This window comes from Dendrobates tinctorius, unplaced genomic scaffold (genome assembly GCF_039654945.1).
Source record: "Dendrobates tinctorius isolate UK_male_01 unplaced genomic scaffold, ASM3965494v1 ptg000366l, whole genome shotgun sequence".
In the NCBI taxonomy this organism is placed as follows: Eukaryota; Metazoa; Chordata; class Amphibia; order Anura; family Dendrobatidae; genus Dendrobates; species Dendrobates tinctorius.
This window is the reverse complement of record NW_027362032.1, coordinates 109,996-121,167: the sequence shown is the minus strand read 5'-3', so window position 1 is coordinate 121,167 and position 11,172 is coordinate 109,996. Positions and strand designations below refer to the sequence as shown.

Sequence of the window (11,172 nt, the reverse complement as noted above, 5' to 3'; positions counted from 1 at the left end):
ACTGCTTCGGTGATAGCAACTGCTGTATGCTTGTAAGCAGCGCTTGGCAGAGACATCATGCGCTGCTCACAAGCAGAGCACAGATGCCAGGACTGTGCACGCAAAGGGCAGTGAGTATTCATTGCTCTTCAGTAGCGTGCAGTGTCAGCAACTAGCTTCCTGCTGCTACCGGTGGTCATATGTGCCGCTACTTAAGAGAAATGAATATTCATGAATACGCACTGTTCACATCGCTGCTTACAAGCATAAAGCAGTTGCTGGCACCGGAGCAAGAGGCTGCAAGGGAGCACCGGGTAGGTAAGTGTAATGGTTTGTTTTTTTAATGTTTTCTGATAGGGCCATGCATACCAGGATAGGAATGGGGGTGGAGGCCACCTATAAGTGTGGGACCCTGCATACCAGGACGAGATGGGGCTGTAGGTTACCAGCAGGTGCGTTGGATCCTGTGACGAGCAGGGGGCAGAGCAAGTGTTAACGGGTGTCTTTTTATAACCAGAGAAAAAGATAACAACGCTTTCTCCATGCAGGGAGTTAATATATACAAGATGCACAGAAGTATTGTGCGGACAAATATGTGGAAGTTCAGTATTATGCAGTGACAGCTTGACTTCACCTGTCAACAATGGTAACAACGAAAAAAGAATTGGTAACGATGGGAGAGGAAAAAACGGTAGGGTTCAACTTATCAGACTCTGTCGTCCGAAGGGAGGTGGTTGAAAGATTCCATGATGGCGCCGCAGACGGCGCGTCACATTGAGGAAGCGGTCCTGGATGAACCGGAGGCACTCTCTCTTTGCGGTGAAGAAGAGTCCAGGACCTTTTGGTGGGCTGCTGTATGTCCAGGTACCGGTGGCTGTTGTTTCGGTGGATGAGGCGGAGGGTTCTGGTATCAAGGCCGCAGCCGCGGATGTAAAGTCAAAGTCTCCGACGGGAGCCGTGAACTCTACACTGTCTGCTGCAAAGTGTTGCAAAGTACGGTCAGCGCTTCCTGCCTGCGGTTACGTAGGGTCGGCGTCCGGCAGCGGTAAGCGGTCACTGGTGCTGTTGCTGGATGTTGGGGGGTGCGCAGTCTGTCGTCAGTAGTGTTACCCACTGGGAAGGAGCAAACTTTCCTCTGCTGCACCTCCTGTCTTCCCGCCAGAAACCCCAGGTTCCGGCGCACCACCCTTTTTATATCAGACCCGCCCTTTGCAGCAGAGGTCACAGGTCTGTCCCGGTCAGGTTCTCTATCCCCCTGCCACCCTAGTGGCAGTCCCAATGGTTACGGCCCACAGACACTGTTGCCTTTATTGTTCTGGTCCTTCCTCCTACAGGGCCATGCATACCAGGATAAGGATGGGGCCATGCATACTAGGATAAGGATGGGGCCATGCTTACCAGGATAGGGCTGATGGGACCATGCATACCAGGACGAGATAGGGGACCCTGCATACCAGGATAGGAATGGGACCATGTATACTAGGACAAGATGGGGGCCCTGCATACCAGGATGAGATGGGGCCCTGCATAGCAGGATAGGGATGATGGGGCCATGCATACCAGGATAGAGATGAGGTGACATGCATACTAGGATTAGATGGGGGGCCCTGTATACCAGGATGGGGATGTGACCATGCATACCAGGATAGGGATGAGGGATAAATGCATACCAGGATGGGGATGGGGCCAATCATACCAGGATAGGGATGAGGGATCCATGCATGCCAGGATAGGGATGAGGTGGCCTTGCATACCAGGGTAGGGATGAGGGGGCCATGTGTATCAGAATGGGGAGGAGGGGACCATATATACCAGGATAGGGGATATTAAGTACAGAATTGACCACATTTTTTTCCTAATTTTCTCCTCTAAAACCTAGGTGCGTCTTATGGTGCAAAAAATACGGTAAGTGTGAATTTTCTGTACAATAACAGAGTTTCCCTTTAGCCTGAAATTTCAATTTCTTTTAAAACCAACTAACTTCAAGGAGGATTGTGATAATCTCCAGGACAAACATTCCACCTGTGCCCTGTTAGATCTCTAAGCTGTGCGTGGCTGATGGCTGTAATATACATTTATTCCCGCCTGCAGGAGATGTGTTGGCTCCAGCCCTGGTTTCATAGATTTACTAAATGTCATGAATTCCATTATGTTTTCCATCCTAAGGAATTCAGATTACTGCACAATCTCTCCTGAAATGGGGGCGCTAATACTTTCTCTACTCTTCTGGTCAGGACTCATAGTGGCTCCAATGGTCCACCATAAATGAGGGCAGCTCCGGTTTAGTGCTCTCCTCTCGTACATACGTTGCTGTTGGGGATATAACATAATTTTTTATTCTACGTCTTTTTTTAACCTGTTCAATCTGTATGATAGTTTGATTGTGGTGGGATCGGCCTTCCTGCCTAATGTGAGTCTGTAACTCCCTGATAGTCTTGAAAAAAATCTCTCCATTGCCTCTTCCAAATGCCTAAGATCTAAATTTAAAGGGAACCTGTCAGCAGGATTGTGCTCAGTAACCTACAGACACTGTCAGGTCAGCGCCGTTATACTGATTACAATGATACATGGTGATGAAATCCGTCTTGTGGTTCTTGTTTAATCTGTATTAGTAGTTTTCAGTTAATGATATTCTCGGGGGCGGGGCTGTGGGTGGGGTTTTATGTGGTGCTCTGATTAAATATGCATCTGTATTGGCTTATGACAGGTTGCTGACCCCTCACTGACCTGCCCCCATTTTTACATAATGCATATAATTATGTTGATATTATTCTTGACAATGCCTATAATATTGTGGCTATTGTGAGGCTTAAAAAAATAAAAATTTACAAATGACACTGGCGGCACCTGTCCAGTAGCATCTATCTCTTACTTATAGATGTACTGGGCAGGTGCTGCCATTTTTCTGGATGTAATTTTTTATGTAAAATAGGGGGCAGGTCACTGAAGGAATTAGTGTCATAAGCCAATACAGATGAATATGTACACAGAGCACCACATAAAGCCCCGCCCACAGCCCCGCCCCAGAGCCACTCCCACAACCCCACCCTGAAGCACGAGAATCTCATTTACTGAAAACTACAAATATAGATTCAACAGTAGCCAGCCCGCAGCTGCCCAAAAAAGACACGTCTATTCGATGCGCCAATTCCGACGCTTTTCCTGGGTCTTCCCACTTGTCCTGTAGCGGTGGCAAGTGGGGTTCATATTTGTATATTTGTGGAGTTGATGTCACCCTTTTGTTGTCAGGTGACATCAAGCCCACGGCTTGGTTATGGAAAGGTGTCTATCCATTACGAACCCCATAGTTACATGTTAAATACAGACACAGCCAGAATAAAGTCTTGTATTAGAAATAAAACAAAACTGTTTTCCTTTTTCAAAAATAACAAACACAGTTATACTCACCAACACCTAAGTGGGAAGAGTCGGGCAAAGCACCAGAATTGGCGCATCTAATAGATGTGCCTTTTCTGGGCAGCTGCGGGCTGCTATTTTTAGGCTGGGGGGTCAATATCCATGGCCCCTTACAAACCTGAGAATACCAGCCCCCCAGTTGTCAGCTTTAGCAAGGCTGGTTGTCAAAAATAGAGGGGAACTCCACGCCGTTTTTTAAATTATTTATTTAAATAATTAAAAAAACAGTGTGGGGACCCATCTATTCTTGATAACCAGCCTTGCTGAACCTGACAGCTGAGGATTGCAGCCCCCAGTTGTGAGTGTTGCCAGACTGGTTATAGAAAATACAGGGGAACCCACACCGTTTTTTTCATTCATTTATTTAGTTATAGCGCAGGCGGCAGGTGAGGAATACTCCCATCATCCACTCCTGATGTCACTGTACTTAGCAGCAGCAGGTGCAGGTTGATGGGCGTAATAGTCCCAAAAGCCACCACCTGCTGTCATCATTCTCACTTTAATATAACTCTCATCATTCTCCCCGCCGGCAGAGCAGGGGAGAATGTTGAGAGCGTCTTCAGCACCCGCCACCGGGGCCCAGCGCTTACTGTAGCGCTTCTTCCCTGCCGACCATCCATGTGGTACTGATGCTGTACACGGGTGGCACACGGTTGTCACACATGTGCCACAAGTATTACACACATGGACATCTCTGGTACCATTTTTTCCGGTACCGGAAATATCAGGACGTTTGAAATCGGCCTTATACACAGTTCTCTTTAAATGCCTAATATTTCTTCTTGTAACTCATCTGACAGAAAATATTATTGGAGCTTAGGATAGTATAGATTGTGAAGTCTCCGAGACCTGTACGCTAATTACACCAGAGAGGTTTCACCACTAGCTGCTCATTTATTACTGATGGAGACTGTGGAGTTTGATCATTTCAGTAGTTCCTAATCAGGCCCCATTATTAATATCTGACATGTGTCACTTTATGTGGTGGTAAGTTTGGAATTCTTCACAAAGGATAATAGGAAACAAATGGATCTTACAAATTATTTTCCAGCTTCGCACTATACCCTACATACGGTTGTACACTACTCCCTGGGCACATGGCAGTGTTCAGAAGGGAAGGAGCGCCATTTAGCTATTTGAATGCAGATCTTGCTGGAATAGTTTGCAGACACAATGTATTGGGAGCACTGTTCATGGTCACCTGGCAGCTCAAAAGATGTCCACCATGAACATGCTTGGCTCTATCTTCTCTGCTTTCCATATCCCAAGGATTGCCTTGCTCTTCGCTCTATAACACCCTTACATGGAATCTGGACATACACTGGGACCCCTAGGCTTGGCCCATGGTGTTACCTGCTATTCTGTGGTGTTAGATGGCAAAAAGAATAGTCAGGTAGCTGGGTCAGAACCAGAAGGACAGAATACAGAATCAGAAGACACAAGAGTAGTCAGGAAACGGGCCACGGTCACAGCAGGAAACAAATACACAAGCCGCAAGCTGAGCCCAGAGGACTGAACCAGAGGAGAACAGCGCTGTATCTGGCAGATTCCAGCCATGTACTTTGAGCTTTAGTAGGGTGTGGTACTTTCCAATTGGCTGAAGTAGGGAGCAGATTACTCCAGCTGGACCGCAGGAACAGATCCCAGATGAGATTGGACACACCATATGCAGAATCCCTAATATAACTAAATGACAGAAAACCAGAATAGTAGAAATCCCCATAAAGTGATTCCATTTTATAAACAGGAAAGATGTATATCTTTGTACCGTGTTAGCCAGTAGAGACGAGACGAGTTTGGGAGTACAAATTTATGACGAACTTTGACACTCTCAGTGCTGGAATGAATGTGTCGCATGGATTTATGTCTTTTTACATCAATTAAGGAATTTCCTTTTAAAACCTTGTGGGGGCATTACAACACAGAACTAGACGCCAATCAGAGGACCATAAAACATCCGGACGCCTTATCTATGAACTGGTCCAATGTTTATATTTATGTTTCTCCCTCTCCCATATTGATAGTTCTGCTTCACGTCACTTGTCTTATCTATTGCATTTTTTCTAGGCTGTATTGTGCATAAATATGTGACTTCAGATTTTGTATTAGTCTAGCCTGATGAAGAGACATGAGTAGTCTCGAAAGCTTGCAATGTGTTACCATCTTTTCAGTTAGCCATTAAAAGGTATCAACTACTGAGGACTCTCAATCCTGAATATTTTTCCATTTTATAAATTAATTCACTGAGGGTTATAATCCTTAGGAGGAGTGAATATTTTGACTCCACAGCCACTTTCTGGAAATTAACACGCAGTGGATGTTGGAGAGTGAAAATTACACATTTGCCATTTTATTACCCAGCACATAGTGCCCAGATTGTGCTCCAGGAGACACACAACAAAAATTAAGTGGGTTCTTCTCACTATAATATTGCTAAATACAGGGATCCTAAATGTTGTTTGCGCAAACTGCAAGACTCCGAAGTGAGAGCGGATTTTGCTGGATTGGTTTATGGAAACCTTGTTGCTTTTCAACAGCCTTTGAGCCACTAATAGTGTGGGAACCTCTGTTTTTCCATTGACAGGTGATGGACCTGAGTGGGGTCTTGTTTTTTTGAGATGAGAATTGGTATTATTTTCACCTACATAACATTGATTGTTTTTTTTTTATTTGATATTTGGGAGGCAGAATGAACAAACAGTTGAACACCACACACTACTGGTTCATCCAACAAGGTTTTCTATTAGACTGTGAACTGTCATTGTCTTGGTAAATAATTAAAGCTTTAACATAAACTGTCCATAAAAATGGCAAGCTAAGTAGAAATGTTCAAAATTATAAAACTGAAGGATATTTTATTAATAAATAATAATTGTTTTTTATCTTAGCAGATGACTGTACCAGGAGATTAGAGGGACAGCTGACATCTTCAACTTTTAAATCTGATGATCTTGAGATCCTACAATATACAACTGAATTGATTGCTGTTACTCCAGATATAGCATCATCCATTCACAGCAAAGATCTGTTATCTGATCCTATGAAACAGGTCACATCTTCTGATTCAATACCGACTACTAAAGAAAATCAAAGTCACAAAAGAGACATTAAAAAACAAACTGCTCCTAAAGCAAAGAAGTCATTTTCATGTTCAGAATGTGGGAAATATTTTACATGGAAATCACGTTTTGTTACTCACCTGAGAATTCACACAGGGGAGAAGCCTTTTTCATGTTCAGAATGTGGCAAAAATTTTGCACAGAAATCATATTTTGTTAGACACCAGAGAACTCACACAGGGGAGAAGCCTTTTTCCTGTTCAGAATGTGGGAAATGTTTTGAACGTAAATCAAATTTTGTTAGACACCAGAGAGCACACACAGGGGAGAAGCCTTTTTCCTGTTCAGAATGTGGGAAATGTTTTAGGAATAAATCAGATTGTGTTATGCACCAGAGAACTCACACTGGGGAGAAACCTTTTTCATGTTCAGAATGTGGGAAATGTTTTGCACATAAATCATATTTTGTTACCCACCAAAGAACTCACACAGGGGAGAAACTCTTTTCCTGTTTAGAATGTGGGAAATATTTTGCACAGAAATCACAGTTTGTTACCCACCAGAGAACTCACACAGGGGAGAAGCCTTTTTCCTGTTCAGAATGTGGGAAATGTTTTGCACAGAAATTACAGCTTGTTACCCACCAGAGAACTCACACAGGGGAGAAGCCTTTTTCCTGTTCAGAATGTGGGAAATGTTTTAATAATAAATCATATTGTGTTCAGCACCAGAGAACTCACACAGGAGAGAAGGCTTTTTCATGTTTAGAATGTGGGAAATTTTTTGCGCAGAAATCAAGTTTTGTTATCCACCAGCGAACTCACACAGGGGAGAAGCCTTTTTCCTGTTCAGAATGTGGGAAATGTTTTAACAAGAAATCAGATTTTGTTAAGCACCAGAGGATCCACACAGGAGAGAAACCTTTTTCATGTTTAGAATGTGGGAAATGTTTTGCACAGAAATCAAATTTTGTTACCCACCAGAGAACTCACACAGGGGAGAAGCCTTTTTCCTGTTCAGAATGTGGGAAATGTTTTAACAATAAATCATATTGTGTTCAGCACCAGAGAATCCACACAGGAGAGAAGCCTTTTTCATGTTTAGAATGTGGGAAATGTTTTGCGCAGAAATCAAATTTTGTTTCCCACCAGAGAACTCACACAAGGGAGAAACCTTTTTCATGTTCAGAATGTGGAAAATGTTTAAGCAATAAATCAGATTGTGATAAGCACCAGAGAAGTCACACAGGGGAGAAGCCTTCTTCCTCTTCAGAATGTGGGAAATATTTTAACCAGAAAGTGCTTCTTGATCGCCATCAGAGCAGTTACGCAGAGGAGAGGCCATTTTCATTTTCTTAATGTGGGAAATATTTTACTTGGAAATCAACTGTTAAAAAACATCAGAGACGTCACATAGGGGAGAAGCCTTTTTCATGTTCATAATGCTGGAATAGTTTTAACCAAAATTGAATCTTCTTAAATGGGTTGTCTCTTGTCATTCCTCATGTTTGCTGACAAAAGAATAAAACTCAACCTTATTAATTCCAAATGTAAAACTATACCCATAATTCACTCCCTGAAGATTCGTCGGAAAGTGACTGATATAAAAAACATATATCCCACATCTCAGTATATAGGGTGAGGTGACGTATACACACTCACTCTCCAAGCCTCTCATTTCTACGGGTTTCATCATCCACACCAAAGATGACTCATCAAGAGAATATTTAATATTGGCCTATATTCAAGCGAGACTAAACGAAAAAAAAACTAAAATCATGTATCATGTTATCCGAAACAGTCAGAAAACCAGACACATATTGGCAGACCCCAGACTTCAAACTATATACTTCGGAAGTTTATAATCCACTCCAGTGTCAGGAATAGATAGTATGAATTTGAATTTACCAAATGGCTGCAATGAAACAATTTAAACATTTAAAGGGGTGTGAATACTTTCCATACCCGCTATATCAGTAAAAATAACTCCTCTTTATTAGGTAAAGTATAAAAGAATTGCACCATTTTCCGATACCCGTCGCGTCTCCATTTTTCATGATCTTGGGTTGGGTGAGAGCTTATTTTTTGTGTGCCGAGCTGACGTTATTAATGGATACCATTTTGGTGCAGATACGATCTTTTGGTCGTCATTTTTTGCATTTTAATGCAATGTTGCGGCAACCAAAAAAAGTAATCCTGGCATTTTGACATTTTTCTCGTTACACCATTTAGCGATCGGGTTAATTCTTTTTTATAGTGATAGATCGGGCGATTCTGAACGCGGCTACAACAAATGTGTGTATGTGTGATTTTTTTTTTATTGCTTTATTTTGAAAGTGGCAAAGGGGGGGTAGTTTGAAATTTCATATTTTTTCAAATATTTTTAAAAACATTTCTTTTTCTACTTTTGGCATTGTGAAGACATACAGCATTGTATCTTAATTAACCAGATGACTATCTTTTTAGCAAACAAAGAATAACAGAATGTTATCTGTATGTTGGCTTTAAATTTAAATGTTGATTTCTGGTTGGTCAAGAAAACACTTTTGCTTGTGTAAGTCTGGAATATTGACTTTTATTGTGCGCTTATCCTTGATCACTGGTGATGATTGCTGATATGCTAATTATGCATTGTGTTATGGAGCCAGTTTGTTGACTTCTAAAGCAGAGAGGGAAAAACTATGCAAATAGTTTAAATAATCAAGTAATGCAATAATCTCATCTCCATTCTTATCATTTATGTAAATACTGAATGAGGGAGGACACTTGTTAAGTCTAAAAATAGGTTACATGCATCTGTATAAAGAGACTGAGAGAGAGAAACAGCCAGAGAGATTCTGCCAAGACATCCATACATCTCAAAAGGACAAGAGACAGGACAGCAGCCACACCATCATCACAAGGGACACAGATCTATCATTCTATAGGAAACAACCTAGGGGTTTTCAGCCTTGGTTGGAAGAATACAGATCTGCTCCGTTGACCATTGCTGAACCATGGATACATTTGGAGAAGCCAGGTTGTGATCCTCGGATCAACCGGCCTTGTACCTTTTATGGACTCAATGGACTGTCATGTTCCTACACTTATTGTTACCTCGTCTCTGTGTGCGTGCCACAGGTAGAGTAGTTGACCCTGGAATATGAAGCCAGGTTGTGATCCTCGGATCAACTGGTCTTGTATGGACTGTCATCTTCCTATGCTTATCATTACCTCTGTGTGCGCGTGCCACAGCTGGGTAGTGACCCTGGAAGATCTGAAGTCACAGCAGCTATTTTCCCGGCGGGTCAGTGGAGGGTGAGACTCTGTAATGTGCCCCATCTTGGGTATTTTCCTGGGACTGTTCTATGTGTTATCTGCCTGTTTTGTGGTACAATAAAGCATTGCCCACACTGTCTTACCCTCACCCTGTGTTGTCTGAGTAGTGTTTTGCCCATGTTAAAAAGAGAGCGGGAATTTGGCGGGACGATCCCTGATCCATGTGGTTTTGGCTACTGGGTGGCGCTCATAGCATTCTGGCAGAGGCAAGCATAGAGGTCTGCTGGAGACCTCTGGTTGTCATGCCAACCCATCGGTGACCCATGATCATGTGACGGGTCACCGATGGGCGGGATTTCCGGCGCTTGCTGGAAGTGCACATTAAATGCCGCTGTCAGAGGCTGTTAGGGGAAAATGACGTGTTCAGTACAGCTGACGTGTGCCGGAAAAGATGTGGGCTCACTGCCGGCACACACATCAAAGGGAGGAAGTACATTTATGCCCGATGTCGGAAAGGGGTTAAAGGGGATTGTTTTTACAGAGACAGAAGTAATCAATCATGTATACGCACAAATAATACAAGAATACACATCTTATAATGCTAAATTGTATATAGTTACCACAAGAAAATATAATTTGTGTAAACCATGTGTGGATATAAAAATTCAGGCAAATGTCAAATGTAGCTCCACCTAGTGGCTGTGTGCAGAAGTGCCATCATAGAGTAACGTATCCTAAGAGAGTGTCACTATCAAGGGGGAGATGAGATAAGTGCATCGTATTTACTGAGTGTAAGATAAATCCATACATAGATATATGTAAACGGATTGTAGATCTATCACTTGATATCAGTGTATAAGGGGAATAGATACTGTGCACTTATAAATGAATAGCTTATATAATGAGAGGACACGGGGTTGTGTCTGGATGAGGAGCTGAGTGGGCGCAGGGAATGCTAGCTCCGTGCCCCAGCAGCAACTAACGGCGTGGGAAACCCGCAATTCCACTCATCACGACCTCAGACGAAGTCCAGGCACTGATGGGGCACATCCCGAGGAGCAGGGGAGCAGCGCCGGGCAGGATACCAGTCTTTGTGCCGGCGCCTGGGAAAATCCAAGATGGCCGCCGCAGCACTCACCATGCAACCAGCGGTGGAGTGGATTGCTCTGGGGGGTCTGGTCTCCTGACATCGGGTCAGACCTCACACCAGAGGGGCATGAGTGCAGCGGAGCAGGCACAGGAGAGATCGGGCAGCTCTTCACCCAAGAGCCTGGAGAAGCAGAGCAACAAAACGCAAGTATATGCACCTGACAAAGGGCACCCCTCCACCCCATCACTGAGGACACACTGAAGTCCCTGCTAGGAGATCTAAAGCAGGCTATACACAGTGACATTACCTCAGCCCTCACTACACTACAGAAAGACATTGGGCACATAGGGGATAGAACAGCCATACTGAG

The 11,172-nt window shown here is 43.4% G+C and overlaps 1 protein-coding gene across 1 annotated transcript; it reads left to right on the top strand.

The window, feature by feature from the left end:
• Positions 1-200: 200 nt before the first annotated feature.
• Positions 201-9,851, top strand: LOC141075595 (uncharacterized). The gene is made up of 2 exons (XM_073562707.1): positions 201-297; positions 6,288-9,851. Exons 1-2 carry the CDS (start codon positions 201-203, stop codon positions 7,811-7,813), a joined length of 1,623 nt encoding a protein of 540 aa, XP_073418808.1. The 3' UTR covers positions 7,814-9,851.
• The last annotated feature ends 1,321 nt before the right edge of the window (positions 9,852-11,172 follow it).